At 42.9% G+C, this 25,845-nt stretch overlaps 2 protein-coding genes across 2 annotated transcripts in view; one reads left to right on the top strand and one right to left on the bottom strand.

Annotated features, from left to right (window-relative positions):
- UROC1 (urocanate hydratase 1) overlaps positions 1 to 6,928 on the bottom strand; it is a 45,092-nt gene extending 38,164 nt beyond the window's left edge. Inside the window, exon 1 of the mRNA XM_063348315.1 lies at positions 6,632 to 6,928. Within this exon, the coding sequence (XP_063204385.1) occupies positions 6,632 to 6,757 (126 nt within the window). The 5' untranslated portion in view covers positions 6,758 to 6,928. The remainder of the gene's footprint in view (positions 1 to 6,631) is intronic.
- A 2,941-nt stretch (positions 6,929 to 9,869) lies between these two features.
- The window catches only part of LOC134521592 (netrin-4-like), a 53,935-nt gene continuing 37,959 nt past the window's right edge, over positions 9,870 to 25,845 (top strand). The window contains exons 1-3 of the mRNA XM_063348191.1: positions 9,870 to 10,250; positions 10,347 to 10,430; positions 17,382 to 17,923. Of these exons, the coding sequence (XP_063204261.1) occupies positions 10,364 to 10,430; positions 17,382 to 17,923 (609 nt within the window). The 5' untranslated portion in view covers positions 9,870 to 10,250; positions 10,347 to 10,363. The remainder of the gene's footprint in view (positions 10,251 to 10,346; positions 10,431 to 17,381; positions 17,924 to 25,845) is intronic.

Here is a 25,845-nt window from a genome sequence, read left to right as displayed (position 1 = left end):
ACCAGGGGAGCTCCATTCCTGCTTTCCTATTGAAGTGTTTCCACCTGCATCTTTCCTTGTAGATTCAATTGCTCTGCACATTTAACCCTCCTCTTCCCACCCTTTCACCCCCAAAATCTGCATGGAGAGACCTTGGAGATTTGTTAAGTGATGCTTAATCCTATCAATATCAGACACGGACGAATTCCCTCTCGCAATGCTAGGGGGCACTGAACTACCAAGGAAAAAAATGTTCAGAAATCCTTCGACTGAGACCCTGAACTCCTAAAGACACTGAAGACCCTGCTGTACTTGCCATTCAAAAAAGGGATCTTAGCCCTGCGTTATGTGACATACTCCCAGATAAAGATGTTCTTGGGCTAAGTTTTATCAAAGATTCACTACATTCAGCATCCTAATGTATTGCAAAGGGTGGCGGTTTACACTATTTTATTGATGCTACAGGTATCATTTCCAAATTAGCTAAAGTAATTACTGAATTAAATTCTGCAGATGATGCTATATGGCTTATACTCCCTATTGCTTTCAAAGACGTTACCCATGGTTTGCAAAGTACAGTGCGTCCTTTTGGACAAAAGAAACCATAAATAAATCGCTACCTTGAGTAACAGTATGTTAAGTCATGTCTCTCTATTCGTTCCATTTGATTAAAACCATAATGAGAATAAAGATTTTGTATCTTTAAAAAGCCAATTTCATGCAAATACGTAAAAGATCTTGTAAGTTCCCTGACAAATGGCGACACTATGCAAATGACTTTTAGTTGAAGAGATTCACAAGTCATATGGAATTTCACATCACCTTTAGGCTGATTTTTAATGGCTGTGGAAAGGAAAGGAAGGGATCAAGTTTGCTTCCAAATCTGATAACAGTGTACAAAACAACCAGGGAAGCCCAGCTTTGGAGAGGGCTGAGTATAGCGAGGATACCCCGTGTTTGTGACACTTTCCGCTGGCAGTTCAAAGAGTTATGGAAGCAAGTATTTTCTGTGGGAAGTGAAGGGGTAGGCTGTAGTACAGGAAACAGGTATCTACAACAAAGGCACCTAGGACCATCCCGTCTAAGTATCATCACCATCCATCCTGGTAAGAAGTCCTGAAAAGCTCTATAAAGCCCTTAGTTCAGTAATAAACCTCCTTGTTCAACATGACTGTGGTCTGGCTCTTATGGCTAGAGCTCTCCAGCCCCTTCATTTGAGCACGCTGGTCTCACATACCTTAGAGCAGACAGAAAGAACGATATCTCTAAATCTAAAAATGCCCAATACAAAGAGAGGTTTTTCTTGGCATACTTGCTATGAACAGGCATATGGATCAGCCCCTTTCAGATCCCTGAAGCTAATACTGATTTATCAGCTGAGAATCAGACCAGTAAAACCTTACAAATTAGATTTGCCACTCCACACTGAGAATAACAAGGGGGAAAGCCTATTTACCAGATGAGCAAATACAACTTCCATCTCCAAATACCACTTACTCTTCTCTAGTAAGATAAACAGCCATTTTTCAAGGGCATGTTATTAATAAACACAAAAATCCCAGCTATATCCACACCATGTCAAAATACGCGGGGATTTTCAAAGTCAATCTCAGCATCAAGCAGCCATCACAGTGGGTTCTAGATCTAAGAAATTTCTAAAGAATAAGATCACCTGCACCGCTTGCAACAACAAAAAACATTGCCACCTTTGGCATTTTGTCTGCCTAGGAGAACTACGGAGAACTATCAGCATGAGTGTTTTGCTTCCAGTCTGGCAAGGATCACCCAGTCTTTGATCAATATGTTATTTGTATTATAATGAAACTGATGGGCAAATATTTTTCTTCACCCCAAAAATACAAGCAAGCTAAATCCAATTGGATTTTCAAATAAATTCACTTAGACCGAGCCGCTATCCTATTCATGTTATACATTAGCAGAAGCCTGAATTTTGATGATGCAAACATTAGTGAAACATGAACTTGGATGTTATACGAAGGGTGGGAAGGACGCCTTGGTTGCACAAAGAGAGCTGATCTTATGAAAGAGGACTAAGACTGGGGCTTCTTTAGCTCAACAGAACAAAGGTGACATTTGATCACTGTCTCACTGCAGGATAAATGTCAAAGCAGGAAGGAGCTTCAGGGAAATGCTAGAAGAGGAATAAATAGCTGTAAATTAGCCATAAAAATGGAGTCTTGTGATTAGAAGAATTTAAATATAAGAGATTCTGAAACTGTCTCTCAATAGAAGAGCTAGGGCACTTAAAATGGTTTAGATGGAGCCTGGCTGCTTTATGAGAGGGCAATTACCATGTGCATCAGGAATAATTTTGCATATTCGTTACTGAGTCATAAACTGAATAACCTGAGAAAGGCACTCAAGGAGCAAATTCAAATTGGCTGTTCATCATGCTTTTGGGGAAAGGCAATACGAGACCATTATTCCTTACATTTCATTAAAGCACCATATAAAACATTATCCTGACCTTTAAGTAGGATAGATTTTACCTGTAACTGACACATTGCACTCTGAATATTAGACATTGTGCATTTGATATTTAGGTGTTCTCCCTGTTCATAACTTGCACTGACAGAAGTTTAAGCTGCATGTGCTCAGCGCCTCTGAAAAACTACGTCCAGAGTTCACTGGTGTCTTAAAAGAAAAATAATCAATTGCACTTACACTCCTGAGCCTGCTAGGTTGTTTTAAAAAACCCGCTCTGAATTTGCTGAGTTACTGATTCAGTTCAGCTCAGTGCAATGCAAGCACCAGATGCAAAGTCCTCCTCTTAGATCTGCCAGCTGGAGCTAACATTTGATTCTTGTGTTTAAGATCTAGTCACTGGTAGCGTGTCTTTTTTTTTTTTATTATTCACTGGCATTTATACAGCAAAACATGATGTTGCTGCCATTTAAACAAGATTCACACCTCTCAGTGTCAAGAAAATGTAGTCAAAAGAACACATCAAATCCTGCTCTTATTGATCAGCTGTAAATGTCTTTTTTGTGATATTCTCTTGAGAAATCAAGAATACTAGCCTCTCTGTTAATTGATGTTTGCTGAAGAAGTAGTGTCTCCTCAGAAGGAATGGCATTCGTTTCCTTTTTCTAACATCATCAGGACTTCCAATTTAAGGATCTTGGGACACTCAAACACCAAGATTTGCAGTCTCCTTGTTTACTGAGGGGAAGGAAAGCATGAGGCGAGGAAGTGATTAACTAAACTCTACAACAACTTCATTCTTAGTTCTTCCCTTTCCCAGCAAAGATGTTGCTTGTCTCCCACTTGTTCTCTTCTGCCTGATGATATCCACACCCAGAATCCTTGCTGCCACTATTCTCTAAACAGCAACTGTAAAAACAAGATGGGTGTTTCAGGTATTATTCTTCCCAATAGGTCCCAGTTTAGATCAGCTCAGTTGGGAAGCAAACATGATGTCTGACTGGCCATTGCTATAAATGCCCTGTGGCCTGTGAAAGTTTAACCAAGCTCTTTATCATCCAGACATTCCAGAACAGGAGACAACAGGTTGGCCTTCCCAATCCACATATAAACTTTTAAAAGTGGCCTCATTTCTGGATGCATAAAGCAACCCGTAAGCTCAAATGTCCTGCTTCTTCTCTAGAAAGTTCAACAAGAACTTCAGGTGCTATGCAACTTCATGGACTCTAGTTTTCAGCTCGTTGTACTAGAATGTCAGGAAGCAGCAAGGCCCAGCTGCTCCCTAAGGGATATGGAGCCAGAGCGACACAGCCAGCAGGACAGGCACCTCACCAGCCAGGGCCCAGCCTCAGAGTACCTGAGGGAGGTGAGCAGGGCAGCCCAGAGGTGGCAGCCAGGTTCCACCAGGAGTCCAGGTCATCAGGCAAGATCATCACGGCATCAGATGTGCAGGTCTGGGGTCAAGCTAGGAGTGCAAGCCAGGATCAGGTCTGGTGATTTTTACCACAGAGAGATAAGGCTCAGAAATCACCAGGAAGGTTCACAGTGGCAAGTCAGCCCACAGGTTGGAGACCAGACCAATGCAGCCCATAGCTAGGCACAGAGACAGCCTGGGACAGAACTAGAGACAGATGCACCTCCAACATAACTGAGGTAGGAGTCCCGGGCCTGAGCTTAAATGAAGCCTCTAAGCCTATGGGCAGAGGGCATGGGTGGAGACCTCAGTTGAAGCTCATCAAGGTCATCAAGGCCCATTACTGACCTCAGGGCCCTGTGACAGAAACACAAATGATACTGCAATCAGGTAGCAGATGATAGTGCTGGGGTAGCAGGAAGACCGTAACATGACTTGGCTCTAAGATAAGTAAGGGAACTGCTGCAGGGATGAAGATGTACCATTTTTTTCTGACTCTGAGCAATACTGAGAGGTGCACGTTCTTCCCAAGCTGCACCAGCTTTGCTGGAATATCAATGAGTATTGAACATGCAACATCCTTGTTCTGCAAAGGACACACCATGCATAAAATTTTAGGGGTAGTTTCTTTGTAGCATATTTATATCAAGATACAGATGCTGAGAAACAGAAAGCTAGGGTTTCCTGAGCTGTGGAGAGAAAGAGAGAGGATGTGGCTGTTTCAGGCCTCAGGCAAAGAATGCCAAAGGAAGAGAACTCAGGAAACACATAAACAGAATCAGTTCTGAGAAATGACTTGATTTATCCAAGAAGATTAAAGTTGGTATGATGGGAAGAATTATATACCTCTTCGGCAAGCCCCAAAACACACAGAACTTCATAAATCTCACTTACAGGATTTCTATTATAACCACAAAAGGAGGCCCAAGAAAATAAAACATTGGCAGTGCTAAGGTTTGTTATTGTAGAAAGGGCTAAAACTGGAATGAAGGCATATGAAGAGAGGGACAAATACTGAGGAAATTAGCAGAGCATTACTAACTTCACTTCTGTCAAAGCTTCCCCTGAGTACTTCAATTAGAAAATGAACACAGTGTCATACAGAAAGACAAGCCTCACAATATGCTCAGCATTACACGCTGCCAACAAAATCTGGAAGCTTGTCTTGAGACTTAAAAACCACCTTGTAGACAGACAAACTTTTCTATAGTTGTTGCCTACATGCTTTTCTAAGCAACCTCTTAAAAGAAAGAGATTTGACTTTTCAGATATACAATAAATACCAGCTGAGCCTCTAACTCTGTTAAGAGTTTAAGGTGGAAGATTAAGAGTAAAATAAATCAGCAAGGAAGCTTTTAAATCTTTAACAGTCTAATAAAAAACCCAACTAGCATGACCTCTTATCACATGGGGTAGATAAGAAGGAGAGATGAGGGCAAGATGTTAGACAGTAGACTGGGACCAGAAAATCACTCTACTGCCGTCTCCCTGCAACACTTAAAGGAGGCAGGAAACTATTCCAGTTTCTATATTGGGAGTGAGGACTTTGTCATTACCTTTGTCTTCCCAGCTAGAGAGTAAGGTTTGGCATCATTTTGAGAGATACCATCTTCTCTCCTGCAACATGGACTCCTTCATGCTATAGCAGACTTCTCACAGGGAAAAGTGATTTAGCAAAGGCAAGGGATAAAATAGAGACGATTGTCAATGTTCTGACACACATCGAAACTCTCTCCCTGCTCCTTTATCTTCACAGCCATCACCACACACCACAGCCCCCTTCTGCACGTTTAGTAGCCACACTTCCACAGCTCCACTTAGAGCTGTCCCAGGCACACACAGGATGCCTCAGCCACGAATGCTCCTGACATCGAAGTATATCCTCTTTGGATATCTCACAGCTGTTCCTCTTTCTACCCTTTGACTAGGCTCTCCTCTGCTTCTGGAAGTAGACTTCGAAAGAATTTGGCCGTTGATGCCAGGGGGGAACTCCCACGAAGGCAGGGAAGTTGCGTCCAACTTGTTAGTGGGGAAGGAACTCCTGTGTTCTGACCAGAATGTCACATTGTAAGTGATGTTACATGGGATGAAGCACAGACTTTCAAACACAAATTCCTAAAGATGTCCACCTGTTGCCGATTATTTTCTGCTGATGATTTTTTAAAAATCTCTAACATGAAATAATGCAATGATTACTTCAGGGTGTACGTAGACTATTCAAACAAAATGAGACAAGAAAAGAATTACACAACTAAAGACAAATAATTAACTCAACTCCCTGCAAACTTGCCTAAATTCCAGGACGCTTCAGACTACTGGTTAAAATAAATTATCTTTGGATCTTTTATGCAAATATACAGATGTGTAGCTTGTACTGTGAGGTCGATTTGCCACCTTTGATATTTATTGTATTTGAGAGGTTAGCTTTCACTCCCATACATATGCAGTATTTTTGCGACAGCATTCATAATTTCATCTCCAAGGAACAATGACGGATTGACAGCATTGAAGTCTAATGCCTCTTATTTAGCCATTTAAAGTCACAGAAGCTGTTGTGCAGCAAATCTCCCTCCTATCGACCTGCTTATCTCTGGGGGAGGAAGAAAGCAAGCAAGCAGAAGAGTTTCCAGTATTTTCTTCCATTACCCGCTGTAATTATAACACCAAGGAAATACATTTGCCACAAAGTTAGGTGCACACTCATAAAAGCGTTCGAGGCAATCAGGTCTGCTGCCCCGAGCTGCATTTATCTGAAAGGAAGAGAAACAAGGCCCTATGAAAACTCCATGTTACCTTTTTCTCCTGAGCAGTGAGACTAGGGGTTCTCACGGGTGCATGGGGTATTCCTTTCCTCCGACCTCTGTTTTCAGGCAAAGGGTATAGAGGAAGGCCACGACAGATTTCCTTCAGGCTGGTCATAGCTGCTGAGGAACTATGAGGAGGAAAGGCAAGGCAAACTGGAGAGGTACAAGAAACGAGGAACAAAAGGTGCAGGCAAGGAAGATGCTGAGTGATAGAGGTGTACCACCACTGCGGGGTGATCTCGAAGAGGACAGCCTGTCCTCTGGCTTTTGCAAACGGGCCTGTCAAGCAGAGAAGGCAGGCGGTGCAGGTGACACACCTCCCCCCTCTGTGCCATGCCATTGGCTCTTCCCTCCTCCCCCAAAATGAATGATTCACAGTTTTGCTGTTTATTCTCTGGGTGCTTTGTCAGCTGGTGCAGTGCTAAGCCACTAGAGCAAACTCAGTCCCTTTCCAAATCATCCGATTCCCCCAATGTCCCAGTGAGAGTCACAGTCTGGAGCATGAACCTTGCCTGAGACCTCAAGGACTGTGCATTTACATTTCTATAGTTCAGGAACTGACTGAAGTTAATCATTATTATTCACGTCACTGTTCATACCCACTGTTCAGCTAAGGCAGGCATTCTCTGTTTGACACCTCTAGGTATGGGCTGTTCCTCAGATCTCATCAGTTTGTCTTCTACACAACAGCGGTTGTCAATGATAACAGAAAAATTTCCCCCTTAGGTGTCAGCTCCTCTTAGCTCACAGGCACGAATGGATTTTAGTAGTATTTAACTGGAAATGTACTCATTAGCACTGGTAATGGTTTTCTCAAGACAGGCAATTACTGGGAGGAACAATTAAGGGTTTCAGTTCTAAGTCACTTTTATACCCTACAGTCAACAACAGCTAGGAAGCCTTACGGTACGGCCATTCAGACATCACAAGTCAATGAATATTCTTCATTTTGATTTTCCACTTACCGCACAACGTGAACTTTGCTCTCCATTCTGAGTTGTTGCTTAAATTATACAGGAGCTTCTTGACCTTATTACATCCATCGAACTACAACTCGTGGCCACGAAATTTTCTCAAATGCCACAGTTTAAGCCTGGTGAAATTAACTGGGAGAAACATTTCAGTTAGGAATGAGCCTAAAACCTAGGAATAAAAAAATTCTGCGTTTTCCCACAAAGGCAGCAATCAACAAGCGATGACAACAAAGCACAATTATTAAATGACAGCATCTCATTAATGTCACATTGGCTTTAGCTCTAGGACACACTGCACATCCCCAGCTCCCACTGAAGACGCTTCAGTTGAAAGAACCCAGAACATCCCAGGGGAGCTGAGCACACAGCATACTCAAACCCTCTGAAGGATACTAACTGTCATTTATGGCAGGAGAATTTTGTTTTGCAATTATCCAGTATTTTAGCTGTTTTCAAACAAAAGGCAACGACAAAAAGGATAGGAAAAAGCCTGCTTCATATTTTAAAATTTTGTACTGGGTTTTCTTATTAAAAACATACAAAAAAGGAAGATAAGGGTAAAGTCAGAAAATTCTACCCCAAAACCTAGATAAACAACCCTGCCTTACATAAATACCTCAAAGGGAAATAAATCTTTCCTTATTCTTTGTATGACCCACATTCTCCAAATCCCTCTAAGGTCTGATCCCGCACACACATGGGCACAAGAATAACCTCGTCTGCATTTGGACTCCCACCAGACCTGCTTCCCTCCGTGACATCAAGCAGAAGTTAATGGCGTTACGTGGCTGTGAAAGCTGAAGAGAGAATGAAGCCGGGGTGGGAACTCACTCCCTGAATTAAAATTGTTTCTAGGGCTGAGCACTTTCACCCCCTGATCGCTATGTGTTGGAGCCTCTCTGTGTCCCTGGGAGCTTTGTGTTGGAGTTTCCTGAGCAAATCCGACTTCAGGGTCGAGCCCAGTGTTGGCTGGGGCAGGCAGGTGTGTCACTGGTGGCAGAGCAGACACCCCAGCTTCTCCAGGATGCCACAAGTCCCCTCGCTGCCTGGCTTGTCCCAGCTCGCGTCTGTGATTACGGCAAGAAGCCCGGTGCCTTGTGCCCGTTTGTACACCGTGTGAGACATACCTAGACCGAACCCAAAGCCACCCCGCTCTCTCTGTGGGTGCCCGGGCTGGTGCCGTGTCCCCGGTGTCATGTGCCGGGCGGCCTGGCAGAGGGTGCTGCAGGGACACCGGCCGGGCGGGGGCTGCGCACACGCACGCACACAGACACACGCACACACACACACGCACGAACATACACACACACACACGCAAACACACGCACCGGCTCCTGGAGGAGGAGATGCGGCTGGAAAACAACGCCTGCATCTGAGCGCAACAAGGACCAGCCCAGCCGACGAGGAGGTGCGGAACCGACCCATCCTCCTCCTTCTCCTCCCTAAAAAAAAAAAAAAAAAAAAAAAAAAGGCACATATAAAGAACAGGAAGAAGATCACATGTTATAATAATCCCCTTTGCAGCCAGACAACAGGACCAGAGAGGAGAACGGCCCAGTTAGGACTGAGAGATGCGCTAGAGGCTGAAAGGGAGGCAGAGACAAAACTTGGAGATAACTAACCAGCCCTCGGGAGGGAAGGAAACCCCCAGCCCTAAGCCTTGCTGTAGCAGGAGGAGGAAGGATCCTCCACCTCCCTCCTCCCCCCCTTTCCTCCTCCCCCGCTTCGCCTGGGCGCTGGGCATTGCCCCTCCGCCCCGGGGGAGCAGCCCCCTGCCCGAGCCTGCCCTCCTGCCCCTCCCCGGGAACCGCAGCCCCTAAATCCCGGCCAGGAGCTGCGGTCCAGCGGCAGAGACGGCAAGGGATTTCCCAGGCACCGGCACCGGCGAGCTGGCGTTGGGTTTGTTTTTTACTCTTATCCCCTGGCGCTCCCTGTGTGAAGCAAATCCCTTGGAGGTGGGGGAGAAGTGGCTTCCGTGACAGCGGAGGGAGGAGGGAAATAAAATAAAATAGAACGAACCAAAATAAAAAAAAAAAAAAAAGAGAGAGAGAGAGAAGAGCCAAGAAAGCACTTGCTTCTCATCATCTCTGAGGGAGAAAAGCCAACTCCGTTCTTCTTATGACCCTCTGCTGCCAGGAGCAAAGGGAAAGAAGAAGGTACTGGGGCAGAGCTCCTAACAAAGCAGGGTTCAGGCGGCCCGGACCCCATCGCCACCCCGGTTAGCAGCGGGCGACGGGGTGGGGGGGGGGCGGGAGTTAGGGAAGGTTGCCAGGGGGAGCCCAGGCAAAGCCAAACCGGAGCTCCACCAAAGCAAGGAGCAGAAATGAAAGTTTTGAAATAGCATCCAAAGAATCGCAAAGGACCGGACCGAAGAGAGCTCTCCGCGTCGCACCAGCCCTCGATGGTGCATTCGAGGGGCTGCGTCAGGGATGTGAACGTCCCCGGCCGGCTGCATGGAGAGGGGTAAAGACAGAGAAAATCCTTGTTATTTATTTATTTATTGGAAGCAATGTACGGGTGACTCCCAGAAGGCATCTGAGCCCTGAAAAGAAAAAAACCAAACAAACCACTTCTGGACCCAAACGAGAACAAGAAGAATGAGACAGCAGCCTTGACCCCTACACTGAGAGGAAGGTGAGCAGAAAGAAAGAAAGAAAGAAAACACAGAAAAGCCATGCAAGCACCAAACCTGTAGATTACTGCAGCTCTTTTTTTCTTCACTGAGGACAGATATTTTACTGACAGCCATGCAGCATAAAGGCATCATGCTGATTGTGTTCTTGGAATATTTTTTTTCTGGCCATGGGGAAGCAGGTAAGCAAAATAAATCAATATTGCCATTCTGAAATGATTTATCCTAAGTTTAGCATGGAGAAAAGGAATAGAAATCAGATCTGTTTGTTAAAATACTTTACGTCAACATCTTGATTTTAGATTGGATTTTTATAAGGGATCTGGGTTAGTCAATATATATACAAATGCTTCTTATTCCCTGCAATACAGCTTTATAGCTCAGTCCCCCCCGCCCCAAAGACTTATAATAGGATGTATAGAGTTTCATACATCCTTAAAAGAAAAAAGTGTGTGATTTTTGAGAATGAGAGAAAAGTAAGAGAGAAAGAAAGAGGTAGATGGATTGAGATATGCTGGATATTTGTTTTCAAGATGAAATACTGCCTTCCTACAGCAGGACAGGAGTGAAACGACAACATCCTTGGACAGCATCACTGTAGGAATCTGAATTATTCGCTGTTAACTTAATTTTGCGCCATTAAAAGTCACAGACACTGTGTAGGAATTAGTATTTATCCAAGACAGTCCATTCATTCAGTGTATTCCCTGAATTAATAGTTAACATGCAGTGGACAAGATTAAATTAGCATTAGAGAAAAAATGGATTAGGACAGAAAGAGAAGCTGATTAGTCGTGTGTGTAGGTGAGTGGACAAATGAGCATATATAGGAATGATACAGCTGTAATGGTATTTAAATAGGGTCCTAAAAATACCTGAATTATGATGGAGACAAATTGCTTAAGGGAAAGGAAGCAAAGCACTAGATTTTTTTCTTCCTGCTGCAGTTTAATACATCTTTAAGTTTAAAAGGGATGAATTACAAAGATCAAGTCAAAAAAATAAAAATAATTATTGATAAAACAAAAATACATCCTTGGTGACTTTTCCTTTGAGATAGTGGCTTGCGATCTCTCTTTCTGTATAGGAAAGCATATCAGTGGTTTACATTTCACCTGTATGCTCAGAGCATTAGGACAGGAACAACACTCTTCACGCAGTGATTTGAAAGCAACTGAAGTGTTCACCTGGCCCGCAAGCTCCAGTAAAGTCAAAGGCAGATCAGGTGGCTTCAGCTCAGATTATTCCCCAGCTAGAAACTTTCTGATAACACAGACATCAGACGTCCATGACTGCAAGAGATATTTTCTTAAAAACTGAAAACAGCTCATAAATTTACCATCCTGTCATATCATCCAGTAACTCATTTGGGTGTCTATCACAACCTGACAGGGAACGAGTGCAGGGAGGACATGTACCTTAGTCCTCTTAGTGTCTTATCGTGGGCATTCACTAGTTCCCCAGGCTAAGAGGCTCCCTATAGGATACATGTGTTGACACACAGCACAGAAAGGTTACAAGGGTGTTTAATAAAGTTGATGATACTGTTGTGGAAAGCAGCCTGTTATAAACTAGCCTAAATTTGCTCTGCATCCAATTCACAAAGTGAAAATGAATCTTCAAGGAAATGCAGCCCACAGCTGACTGCTTGGCAAGTGAATTTGAGGGGCGGGAGTGTGCTCTGTGTGGAGCTAAACACACTCAGAATAATGGTGTAGGATACAATGAATAACAGCAAAATAATTGGATATTGAAGGTGATGACGCTAAGGATTCAATATCACTTTAAATAAATATACACTGCTTGGTCAAAAGGTTGCATAAACCACCAGCCTGTCAAAGCAGCACAAGGGTTACCTGTTAATTTATAATTCTTTTTTTTTTTTTTTTAGAAGCAGTATAAAAATCTTGAATTAACCTTGAATCTTTACAGATTCTGTTACAGGCGAGGTCAGTACTGCTCAGACTAAGGTTAGTTGGGACAGTGCCCAGCCTCTCTGTATAAAATGACCTGGAAGTCTCAGACCTTTCCTGAGTGAGCGGAGAGGTGTACAGGGAAGTATGGTTTTGACATACTTCATTAGCCTATAGAATAAACTCCCTTTTCGGCCCCATAGTTGGTCCCTCCTGGTCAGAAGTGAAACAAATTGATGAGACAGTTGTGTGGGGAGTACAAGCAGCACAATATTTGTGAGGAGTACAATATTTGCCTTCTGCCATCTCCGGGCAGAGAAGACAATCCAGCTTGTCACAACTGGCTCCTTAGATCTTTAAATATAATGCCAAGGGAAAAAAAAAAACCAAACCAACACCAGAATTAGTGGTTAGGCTGGAGGAGTCACCTAGGTTGCATATTGTGAGATGTGACACTTGGGTGATACTTTCCCAAGCCTCAGGCAGGTGGAGGGCGTTATTCCCCTCGAATACACTGCAGTGGTCTGAAAACTCTTGCATATTGGGGCAGTTAACGGGACTGACAACAGCGTGGGCTCTTGCTTCAGCCCCAGCCAGCCCCGGACCTCCCCAGGGGAGCAGTGCCCCGGGGAGCAGTGCCCGGGCCACCTCTCCTCCCGATGGCAGCCCTCCAAAAGGGGGCGTGTTGTGGTCAAAAATGGCCATTTCTAGCACCGAACTTAAAATCAATTGCAGGACCTGATTATCAGCAGGGTTATTCAGCTCATCTGCAAATGAAGCTGTAGGTGTTGGAGCGCACCATTTCTCCAGAAGGGATGTGGGCAGGCAGACTGCCACTGGCCACAATGGAAGAGAGCCCAGACCTGGGATCTTCTCCTTCTTCTCCTTCTTCTTCTCCTTCTTCTTCTCCTTCTTCTTCTTCTCCTTCTTCTTCTTCGTCTTCTTCTTCGTCTTCTTCTTCTTCGTCTTCTTCTTCTTCGTCTTCTTCGTCTTCTTCTTCGTCTTCTTCTGTCCATGCCTCTGGTCATGGTGGCAGCTTGGTTTCATAGCATATTCAGAACTTCACCTCTGGGGTATTTACGAAGGCTGGCTCATTAGCTCCAGTTGTCAGAGCTATTTTAGTGCAGAAATACATCAGGCTGCTCATAAATGGAGGAAGACTTGCCAAACTTATTGCATGTGGGCCCCAGACAAACCAAAGGGGTGTATAGCGCTTCTGTTGTAACCAGCATTAAGGGGTAAAGTTCTAGGCCTGATTAATGAAAGCTTGAGCAACTCATGTCCCTAGGGTGGTTAGCATTAAAAGAACATTTAAAAGATCTTGGTTATTAAGAAAAAAGTTAAACAGATATAGAACAAGTGAAATCCAGGTTGGACATACATGCTGAAACTGCTCCATCAAAAGCATAGCAGAAGATGTCCAAAGGTTTTAATCTTTACATATTGCTCAGAACTGTGAAGTTTGTTCTCCTGTCTCACTGCAGGAGACTTGAACACACAGAATCATAAATTTGCATATGGAAAACAAACAAAAGTTCCAATTCAAATCACTCAGAAAATATTAGGCATCTTTACAGTCACATCTGCAGGCTTTGACTGAGTTGCCATATGATCTTTCTTCTGTTGGGTATCCAGTGGAGGGTGAAAAAAACTCTTTAAAAAATCGAACCTGTTTTAATTAAAGTCTACAATGTTCTCTTGCGTTACAAGGCTCTGAAGTCAAAGATCTCTGTCTGAAATGGTGTCCCAGGAATACCAATAGTATCACCTCCCTTGAACTGTATGATTCCCTAATCATCAGATAACACCACTGATACAACACGTGCCGGGCATGTGTCATTGACCTGCCACTTTGTGGCACAGCTCTGAGGGACCAGAAAACAAACAAATAAATGAATCATACCATTTATGGAGCCAAGCCATCCTCCATGGAGTAAAAGCTAATCAACTTCATAATAGCATGCGGTATCCATGCACAATCAAACTGTTTAGTACTTTATGAATTATTCAATGAGTCCTCCTGGCAGTTGGGCTAAGTTGTTTGTTCGCCTGGCTGCTGTTTCTCTTCTGCAGCCGTCCCCCCTCGCTGTCCAAATTCAACATTTCATGTTGTTTCCACAGAATCCGTGAGTGATGGACGGGCCACGCTATCCTTGTGGCCAAGCAATGTTCTGCCAATTGATTTCTTTAAATGCAAAGCTTTTAATCGACTGCAGATTTTGTTTTCCAATCTCTCTCCTCTCAAACTCCCTTCTGCTAATTTGCACTTTGTTCTTCTCCCATTTTCCTAATGACACAGCAGTTCAGACAGGAACTGTTTATTGATGTTGCTGCATTAGCAGGCAGAGCAGATGATAAACCTTCTTGTGACTGTTGTTTGGGAGAACAACTACGTTTTTCTTTTCCAGGTTCATTTAAAAACAGCTGAAAAACTCAATACAAGACTAATAGCCCATTTATGGAAAACACAAAAAGCAGCCTTTTCCTTTAAAAAAAAGTTTCCTTTTTTTTACTTTCTCACATTCTTGTCTGCAAAGCTTCCTCTATAGAAGTCCTTAGATTTAGAACTCCAGCATTGCATTTCTTCCATGAAAGCTGCAGTGGTGTGATCCATCAATAGAGATGGACTTTCTTTTATTTACATGGTATATTTATCCATAATCCAATAGCATTTGTAACATGGACCCATTCTAAGTCAAAAGTAAGTAACCTGACTCTTAGTCAGAGCTAATGCTTGTTGAAAGCTCAGTTGTAAGATCAGTCCCACTTAAATTCTCTGGAGGCAAAGATGACACCTTTCTGCAACACTACTTTAAACAAAGAAATTGCTGTGCTTTCCTTATTTCCAGTATGTTTTACCAACAGCTTGGACATGAAACGTGAACCTAAATGCCACTTGCAAAGACATTCTTGAGGCATGCAGTTGTAGCTTATTATATTTCTGCTGACGTGCAAGGATAGATTTATCCTTATTTCAAGAATTCTGCATGACTCAGTGAAAGTCACCTTCCAGAGCAGTCAAAAATTTGGCATTTCAGATGCTCTGCAGAAAGGAGGATGCTCTAAACAACTTTTGTGGAAAACTGAGTCCTTTTTTGGGACAAAAAGAGAAATTGCAAGGAACCTCCCAGATAAAATCTCTGAAGCTCCTGGTGTTCCCCTGCAACCACACTAGGCTCAGATGGAATAAGGTGGTCAGAATCATAAAGAAAAATACATTGAAATGGTCATCAAGCTGTCAGGATGGTTTGAGGGCTTGGTGGAGGATCCGCAGTAGTGCTAAGAATCCCCTGCTCAGTTGAAGCTGGGGAGCAAAGAACAGAACTGAGAGAGCCAGACATCCCCATCTTCTCTCCTTTCCTCTCCAGCTGACTTCTGCAACTCCTCTCTCATGAAAATCCCTCTCAGTGCTGGCACAGGGTGTGGTGGTGGCACTGAGGAGGGGAAGCTTTCATTGCTTTGATCCAAGTACTATTAGGTGCACGTGTAATTCAGGCACTGCTGCCCTCTAAGCTCTGCCTGTCTCCTACTGGGATACTAAAAAAAATCTTGGCCAGCCCATTGCAGCCATCGGTGGAAGACAACCTCCATCAGGAGGAAACCTACTGTGTCTCCGGATACCCCCTCTTTCCTTAAGGTTGATGCTGCTTCCAATGTCTGTAAGGCAAACACACAGTAAGTCCAAGTTCCTTTGAAGGTGACTTGCACCTGTTTCTAAGAGTAGTCAAGAGCATTTCTGGATGATCTGCTTGCTGGCTATCTGACGTTTAAGACTGCCTTATGCTGTAGGTAAGCTAAAATGGCACACACCATTGGTCAATGGGATTCAGTGGACATACAGCAATCCTGGGAAGCAAAATGCATGAGGTGTTTTCCAAAACAATGTCCATCTCTGACCTTTCTCTTCTGGCCTGTGCAGAAACGTCACTAAGGAACTAAGGACTGAAGCAACTCAGAGGCAAAACCTTGCACGCTGGACACATTTTTTCACCATAAACATTCCATTTGGAAAGAGGGACATCAGTTTCATCCAACTACACTTACAATTTGAGTATTTTTATAAGGCTGAATGTGAGAATCTTTTCTTTGACCTAACTTGATTTTAAAACTAATTTTGCCTGAGGAAAGGCTGAATATAAACCAAGTAGAGATTTTAAAATTTGACCTAGAATGCTGAACTAATAGGCGATGTTTGAACTGTTCCTAGATTACCCAGGGTTTATGGTCATCCTACGTTTCATTGGAAGGGTCATTTCCTGTAGGACTTACATCCAGTCATCTGACTTGTGACCTCTTAGATTAGATTTATGGCCTTGCAAGGTCATTCTTTAACTCCTTGTACGCTGTTATATTGCAAAGAGGACATTGTATGTCATTAGAAAAGCCATTTTCTCCAGTATGGTAATAAGGTTTTGGAATGACCTTTAATTCCAGTGTCACAAGACACTACTGATTTCTAAAAAATATTAAGACTTTGGACTTACCCGTATCTTTTGTTAATTTAGAAACAAGTAGGTATATACATTGAAGACACCAAAAATTTGCCAGTATTTGCAAACTTAGCAAACAGAATATAGTCACCTACCTCCATGTCAAGGTCTTTAAATAAGAGACTTGATTTTCAGCTCTGCTAAGCATTAACAACTCAAGCTGATCTCAATAGGAGCAGTAAAAACTCAAAACCTCTCAAAATTATGCCAGTAACATGTAAATATAGAAATACATGCTTTCTTTATGTGTTTGTATGTGTAATTAGTTTCTGTAGGTTTTTGGGCAGGAATCATCTCTTTTCTTAATGTATCTACAGTGTATAGTACAGTTTGACTTTGCTTTCTGATAACAATGAAAATAAATGCATTGAACAGACTCAGTCCTCAGATGCAGTGCTTTACTAGAGTGAAAGTAAGAAAATATAAGGTTTCTGTGGTTAAACATAAAATTCAATAGACTGACACAACTGCACTTTCATCAGAAATCAAAGTTAAGTGCCATAAGCGTGAGTTTTCTATAGACCTCAGTTTCTGAGTTAGGCATCAAAAACAAGGACTAGATTTATTGAGAAACTCCCTCCAAACTGTGTAAAAAGATGAAGTACTCTCCTTAGAACGAGTTCTCTTGGATATCAGTTCCCAGATTAGGACTCCAAACATTCACATGGTCACCTGAGTTACAACTTGAGAACTATTTGAGAAATGTGTGGGGTTTTTGCCTGTCTTTCAGATCCCAGGAGGCTACAAGCCTTCCGCTGTAACGGCCGTTCTTGCAACCCTCCAGTGGGAAACCTTGCAACAGGGAGGACACCAGTCACTCTCACCACATGTGGCCAGAACAGTACAGAACTGTACTGCTTCTACCCAGACCAGAATCTCCTCCGTCAGGTCTCCCAAGGCTGTGGGCAGCCTCGCTGCACCAAATGCAATGCCAACCAGCCTGATAACTCCCATCTCCCTGCTGACATGACAGACGATTTCTTTGCAAACCCCGTCTCCTGGTGGCAGTCTGCCCAGGGGGTACACAGGGAAGAAATCAGACTGGACTTTGAAACGGAGTTCTACCTGACCCATGTCATTGCTGTGTTCAAGTCCCCTCGCCCAGCTGCGATGGTGTTGGAAAGATCCCAGGACTATGGGCAGACTTGGAGGCCCTACAAGTATTTCTCTATCAACTGTACAGCAACTTTTGGGCTCCAGGATGATCTCATTGAGGAGGGCTCCATGTGCACTTCCAGGTATTCAGATGCAGTGCCCTGCACCAGAGGAGAGGTAAGCAATAACTGAGGTTTGGACTAAGTTTAATGTCAAACAGCTGAAGATCGGCTGAAAATCAGAGAGTGTGTGCTCAAAGAGATGCTGAGAAAGGTAGCCCATCCACAAAGGTTTTGGGTTAAGAAAATAAAGAGGAAGAAGAAGAGAAATTATACATCAAAGTAAATGAATGGAAATGCTTTAACTAATTTCTTTTATGACTTGCACAGAATAGGATTAACATTGCCTAATTTTAAATTGCATATGTCAATAAGTGAACTAGAATTCCAACAAAACAGACGTAAGGAAATACACATTTGTAGAGTCTGATTTATCCCAACTGTTTTCCTACTTTAGAATGACATGAACTGCATGGTCTTTCTGTTTCTTCTCCATATAAAAAGTCTTAGATGATTGGATGATTTTCAAATAGATCCTTCCCCTAAGTTTAGTATAACTTTTCTTGCTGAGGGTGACCGATCTGGTTGTATCGAGCCTTAGGCTCCAGAAATGAAACCGTTCAGAAGCAGGAAGTGGGAGCGAGCAGCCAGGTTTCGCTATTCAATGGTGGGAAAAGGCCCTCCCCTGGTATGAACATTCTGATGTGCTATTAAACATATGCAGAAAGCTTTCTGTCAAAACAAACGTACAATTGCTCTGATAAATTCCTCTGACAAGAACATTAAAGACTACTTAGTAATCAGATACTTAGTTTAGTTATAGCCTTTTTCATTCATCAATCTTGAAACAGTTTAGGTAGGAAAGACGGTAAATATCATTGGTATCGTTTCATAGAGGAGACATAAAGGCACAAAGGGAGATTATAAGACATACCTATAGTCACAACAGAGGCTGGAATCCTTTCACTTCCTTCTCTCTTCCTTAGAGAAGTCTCAGTCCTCTTGGTTTCCCTGTCTGGAAGTGATCATGCAGGTTTGGCAGTAATACTTCACTGCAAATTAAGCTCAGGTGTGAGCTGAATGGTCCAGATAGGTTTCAAAAACACAGTGGTTTTAGCAGTGCACTTCAAAATGCCCTTGAGTAGAAAGAAACCAGTGTACTATGTCTGAGACGGGGAACAGCAGTAAGGAGAGACTGAGTTCATCTTTGTGTAACAGGCTGGGAAACATCCCTGCATATTAGAAACCTGGAGCAGATCATCTGCCTACTAAACTGTCTTGTTCCTGGAGTAGTAATTCTGCTGGTCAGTCATCATGATACATTTAAGGCAAATACATCCAAATGTCTTCTGTAGGGAGACTACAATTTGCCACGTCAATACAGAGTCTAGGCAACTAATACAATTTTCCACTCTTGTGTGCCTTCCAATCAAAAATCTGGAAGTATTTTTCAAGATCCCTTTAATGATCTTCAGCACACATATCAGGGTCCTGTTGTCGTTTCACAGATGGGGAAAGAGCAGCACAGAGAGGTGAAGTGTTTTGTGGTAAAACAGGACAATTCTGATTGAGTAAGGAAGGGAATACAGGGTCTGAGGCAATTGCCTTGGCCTTAAACGCAAAACAACTCTTCCTTCTCTAGTACACTATCCCCTGTTGCCCTGCACTACGTTGGCTTTTGTGCTTACTTAACCTTGGGAAATATCATTAAGACCATGTGTTGCTGCTACAACAAATCTGAGAAGTGGATGGCAGAAAATCAAATAATAAAACATTCATCCAACACAAGCCTTTGTGATTACAAGTGTCAAAATGATTCTGTCAACTCGGGCAGCAACAACACTGAAATGAAAATGTGTATGCTTAATCAATCTACGCTGTGGCAGTAGATGACAGAAAACAATAGTAATAGTAAGAAGAGTCATATATTTACGGGTCATACCCCTGCAGATCCCAAATACTTTCATGAACTGTTACATGAATTGAATACACAGAGGTCACTTCCTCCACAGGACAGAGAGCTGAAGCTTTAAAGCAGCAGGCAGGAATCTGTACAGCAACTTAGTTGAGAACAAGACAGATACCGTTTCACAGCACATTAACCCAAAAGGATTCTGAAGTTCTGGACAGACTTTACAGAAACCTCAATCAATCCTTGAAAGGTCACTATGGCAAGGGTGCAAAAGCATCAGGCTTTTCAGATCAGCAATACAACTCAACAGATTCTTTTGTGAATGACAATAAAGGAAGGCAGAGTGTAGTTACTTAGAGCGATACCTGATCAGATCTGCCTGCGTGACACTGCTACTCTTACTACAAGTCTCACTGGAGCTCTGCCCATGCATCTAAGAACTGCAACTTTACATCTTATTTTAAAGATGTCACGAATGTCACCAGGGCATTCCCTCAAACACTGACTCACAACTGACTTGGACGGAAGCTGACTGAAACCCCACCACTACTTTGTGCAGTGTCCTCTGCTCATCTTTCACCTCCGCTCTGACCTATCCAGCTACTGATTCTGGCTAAGCCCTGGATTGCTGAAGAGCTCACATCACAAGACGACAACATTTCTGAAATGATCAAAACTGTTCCAACTTAAATGTTACTTAATGTGCTAACATAAATAATGGTTTTCTCTACTGAGGGGGTTGAAGTAATTTCCACTGCATGGCACTCAGGTTTTTCTTGGGCATTGTCCTATTCACTTGGAGAGGAGACGCAAATTCCTTTTTAACAGGGAACAAAATGAATCAAAAAAAGAGATGGCTTACTAAGAACACTTAGATTTAAAACCAATGTGGGACACATAATGAAACAAGATTTTGGGTCGACTGGCTTTCAGAACTGAGAATGTAGGTGTGAAAGGAGAAGGTGGTAGAGCTGCAGTAACTTTCATGCATCTATAAACTGAGATGCACCTTCCTAAGTCAGCTCACTCTGGTGGTCCTCCAAGACCACTGAAAGAGGCTTTTCCTGGGACCGTGACAGGAATCTTGGCAGAAGATAAATTTTTAGGAGACTAGAATGGAAGCAAAAGACATTTGAGTGAGTGATGTGACAATGTCATAACAGAACACAACGTATCACTACATTATGGTGTATCCCTTGTCTCTTGTAGATTATCCCTTATCTTTCTCCTGACAGGGTCACACAACTTCATTCCATCTCAGATAAGGTACAGCTGAGACAGAAAGTGTCATGCATTGGGCAACAAGTCCTGTAGAAATGCAAGGAGATGACTTCCTAATGTCTCTTTTGCAGTTTTCTTTTACTCCAGCATTTACTAAATCCCTTACTCCTGTTCAGATCCAGTGTACTTCTGCAGCTAGAATCTACCTATCGAGATTCTGCGTCCTCCGATCTTAATGCTTCTGGCAGTAAACTTGCTCTATTGATGATTTCTGGTCTAGGAGGTAGAGCAATTTATTCACTGCTGATTGCCTACAGATCATTTGCTTCATATGAAGCACGACAAAAACAACGCCTAACTTTCTATGCTTATAAATGCTTTTCAGTCAAAATTCTCCACTAGCATGTCTTAAGTCCTGACTGGCCTGTTAAGTACCCTATGTTTTGCCTGTTGACTTCTATCACAATAAGAAATTACATATTAAATGGGAAACAAATGCTTCTAACCTTCATCCTATTCTTAAATGAGAACATTCTTAACTATTCCTAAGGCAGAACAATTACTACTGTGCTCATCAGCTTCAGTATGCTAACCTCCAACATAACATCATGAACTATAACCAATCCCACCTTCTTAAGGTTCACTTACTGTAAGTGCATCTACAGGCAATGCTTGCATGGAGTCTTATGCATCAACTGTGTCCAGTTCTGGGTTCCCCAGTTCAAGAAAGACAAGGAATTATTGGAGACAGTCCAGTGGAGGGCTCTGAAGATCATCACGGGACTGGAGCATCTCTCTGATGAGGAAAGGCTGAGAGACCTGTGTCTGTTTAGCCTGGAGAAGAGAAGACTGAGAGGGGATCTTATCAATGCTTATAAATTCAAGGCCAGGCTGGATGGGGCTTTGAGCAGCCTGGTCTGGTGGGAGGTGTCCCTGCCCATGGCAGGGGGTTAGAACTAGATGATCTTTAAGGTCCCTTCTAACCCGAACCATTCAATAATTCTGAATATCTAAAAAGGGAGAGTGTCAAGAAGATGGGGCCAGACTCTATCAGTGGAGCCCAGCGACAGGATAAGGGGCAACAGGCACAAACTGGAACACGGGAAGTGCCATCTGAACATGAGGAAAAATGTCTTGTCTTTGACAGACATTGTGACAGAGCACTGGAACAAGCTGCCCAGAGAGGCTGCAGAGTGTCCTTCTCTGGAGATATTCAAAACCCGCCTGAACACGATCCTGTCCAGCCTGCTCTAGGTGAACCTGCTTTGGCAGGAGGTTGGACTAGATGATCTCTAGAGGTCCCTTCCAACCCCTACAATTCTGTGATTCTGTGATTACATAACTGAGACCTTTTTAACCTACTTGTCTATCCATCTGTTTTTCTAATTTAAAAACACTGTACTATGTAGTTACGGAGCCTAAAATAAGCCTTCAGGTCAGCTAATGTAAACCAAAACTCTGGCCCAAACAAAAGGAGAAATTACCACAAGGTTGCATCAGACATTAGTGTGACTTACAGTTCAAACATCACATGAGGGAAACAGGGACCGAAATGTTTCAACCTGCATCCTGACAGCACGTGCACTCAAGTATCTGAGAGATTAAGAGCACATTTTTAATAAACTGGAATATTGAGAAATGAAAACAAATGTTCTCCTCCATCGAAGATGATGTTTGCATGAATGGAAGACATTAGCATGCAAAGTGGGGTAGAATTCTGACCTGCTTATAACCACCAGACCCAAAAGGAGACCCTTCCCCTGTTGGGTCTAGCTAGTGGAAGGGAGTTTCGAATCAAAGGCTGGTTCATTTATGTGAGTGTCTGTGTGACAGATGACAGCAATGAAGTGTGATATAATAAACCCATTACTGGAATTCACTGGGGGCCAGAAGAATTGTGTATGCCTGAATTAAGTAACTGGTTTCTATGGCAACATGTTAAGTGTGCCTTGCGCAGGAGACCTGTTCATTCTCCGTTTTGTATCCTGTGGTGACCTCTTTAGGGACAGAAGTCCCCAGCAGTGCCTTTTGTCAAAGACGAGTGGACTCGCTTTGTAGCTAACAGACTTTTAATCACTCTTCTACACACGCTCTGTGAATGCCAGATCAAGACACGTTGTGATGGGATGCAGTTTTGCCTCTTCAAAAGCCACCTGGTTGTTCAGACAGAAGCCACTGTCAACCCAACAGAAGGCCTTTTCCTCTGCACTGACACTGAAGACCTCTGCTGCCTTTCTCCATCTACAGGGACTCCCTGAGCAACAGTTACTTCCCTAACTGAGGCGGGCCACTTGCACACAGACACCAAACCAGGCCAGGGACAGGGCTCTGTGTGGAATGTATGTGATCCTGTTCCAAGGACCTACATTTTTTGCTGTCTTTTCTCAGGCTTTTCTTTTACTGTATTCACGCCAAACCTTTTCATAAACAAAGAAGGATCCCCCGCACACACACATACCTCATTAAGTAGCAACATCAATAATTCAAGAGGTCACCACTGTGGCTTCAGTGGCTTCTTAAAGGTCTGATCTCGTATGGCAGTGGGGTCACTGAAAAGAAACGTGCTCAGCACATCACAAGGTTGAATTCCTATTAGGTAAGATGCAAGGGCAGGGTCTTGCACTGCAGTGAATTGTCCCACAGTCATCAGAACTGGCCTCTCAAAGTTGCACGATGCTCGGGTTATTCCAACTTCCAGACGGAAGAGATTCCAGGAGGGATTAGTCACTAGTGGAGGTAAGTGCCCGAATGTTATGACTAGGGCTGTCTGTTCAGCATTTCGTTTAACTTGAACTGTAGAGGAGACAGAATGCAGAGGCGAGTTGAAAGGAAGCAGTTAACACCAGCAGTGTAAACAAGCAGATAGCACTGCCAGGCCCTCCTTCCCTGGAGGAAGAATTAAGGGGCTCAAGGATTTGTCTCTGAAGGGAATTGGAACTGACGAGACCAGTCCAGCATTCCCATCCCTGGCAAGAGAACTTCAGGAGGGAAGCAAGTGTCCTACTCTGACCTCGTTTGTAATGAGCTATTTCAGAGACATTTGGAACCTTATAAACCTGACCAAAAGACACTGTAGGGTTTTTCTGAGCATTGCTTCTGCATTTCCTGAGCGTACAAGGCAGCAGATATCAAGTGAATTTTTCTTCTCACCCTGTTTTATAAAACCTTAATGCAGTTGCAGCCATGACTTTTTTTTCAAGTCTCAACTGTGAAAAAAATCTTGTCTAAAAATCTATGAGTCTTAGAGATTCATTATTGTAATTTTCAAACTCCAGGCAAAAGAACGCTTAACTGTTTGCTCTACAGTTGTCCACACATCACTGTCATGGTGAGACTATGTCTGTTCACATGTAAGATTTCAGTGAAGACCTAGAGATAAAAGTGGCTTCACCTACGAGAAATGGATGCTCTCCCATGAGAATGCAGCTTGGTTGACATTGGTTGACAATGACAGTGATGGGCTGTTATCACTTGCCCTGATAATTCAGCAGACAGAGCGAAATGAGCCTCCTCGTTCTCAATCCAGTTCCCAGTCGGGCTGACTGCATCACCGAACTCCTTGTGCCGCCCTTTGCCATTTCACAGCAAATATCATTCCTCATAATGAAAAAGGACACTGCACTTTGTGGGAACATGCAAATGTTCTCACATGACAACGTAAGACAGAAGGAATTTTGTCCATTCCCTGTAAACAGACTGCAAGCTGAAGATTTTGTGCCCAACAGCCTAGATTTTGTACTGCAACTACATTACCTAGCTTGATAGAAGATACTGCTTCTCCCTATAAACCTTGCCTTTCTACACAGCTGTAGAGATTCACATCTATGGATAACCTGAACCTACAGAATATGTTTTGTTTGAGGAGGAGAAAAAGTCTGCATGGCTCTTCAGATTTGTCTGCCTCTAACTTCAATTGTGTAGTCTTTCCCCATCATCATATTGGCAGCAATGCCTAAATATTAATATTAATGCCACACAGACGGGATTACTGGAATAACCTCAAAGCAAATGCAAATTGAAGGGACATTGACTCTTTCTGTTTTGGAAAACACAGAATTAATTCAGGATGCCACTGTCTTGGTAGTAGCTGAGTTTACCCAGATTGGAGAAATTTTAAAAATCAAATGCACAATTTTTTCTTTGACAAACTATCATATCCTATACTGGCTTCTAAGTTTTATGCTCTGGAAAGACAGAAAAGCCCTGGATCTTGACTAAAAAACACTGTTCCATGAATCGTCAGAATGGGCCTTCTAATAGCCAAGAGAATAGCTAGACATTCTTTGTGCTCTGAACAGTATTTCGAAACAGGAAAGAGACTACTTCTTAGTTAAAACTACTGTACCACAAGATGGAAGAATTAATTTTAGTCAAGAGGCTCCATTAAATACATCAGAGAATATTTGCCGCTGTGTAGGAAAAATTCGGAGACAATTATTTGCTATTCCTTTAAGAACAAAATCAACTCACATGAAAACCTCTTAATGAAGAGGATTTAGGACTGATGAGAGTTTTTATTGCAGCTTCCTTCTGATGGGCCCAGTATAAGCACACAGGCATTTCTGATCTCATTAACCTGATTGTGTGCAACATGATCAACATAGCTTAAGGATGATCTGTAATATCAAATTCTTGTTTTACACAAGGATCTTCTTTTGCAGGAGGCCATGCATTGGCACTGCCCTCCATTTATGACTCATATTCCTTGACCTTAGGCTATCAGCTTGCAAGGGGGAACCTTTGTTGTGTCCACATCTTTTCTGACTAATACTGTCTGGAAGATCAGGTTAAGAAAACAGAATTATCTGCATCAAGAATGTAAAAGCAAAACATATGGCAAGAAATCAAAAATCTGAGACACTGTCTCTGGAATGAAGATGATCTCTTGATTGGCGATAAAACATCAC

Source organism: Chroicocephalus ridibundus, chromosome 10 (genome assembly GCF_963924245.1).
Source record: "Chroicocephalus ridibundus chromosome 10, bChrRid1.1, whole genome shotgun sequence".
NCBI classification, from domain to species: Eukaryota; Metazoa; Chordata; class Aves; order Charadriiformes; family Laridae; genus Chroicocephalus; species Chroicocephalus ridibundus.
Note: the sequence above shows the minus strand (reverse complement) of the source record. Positions and strands in the feature narration are given on the sequence as shown.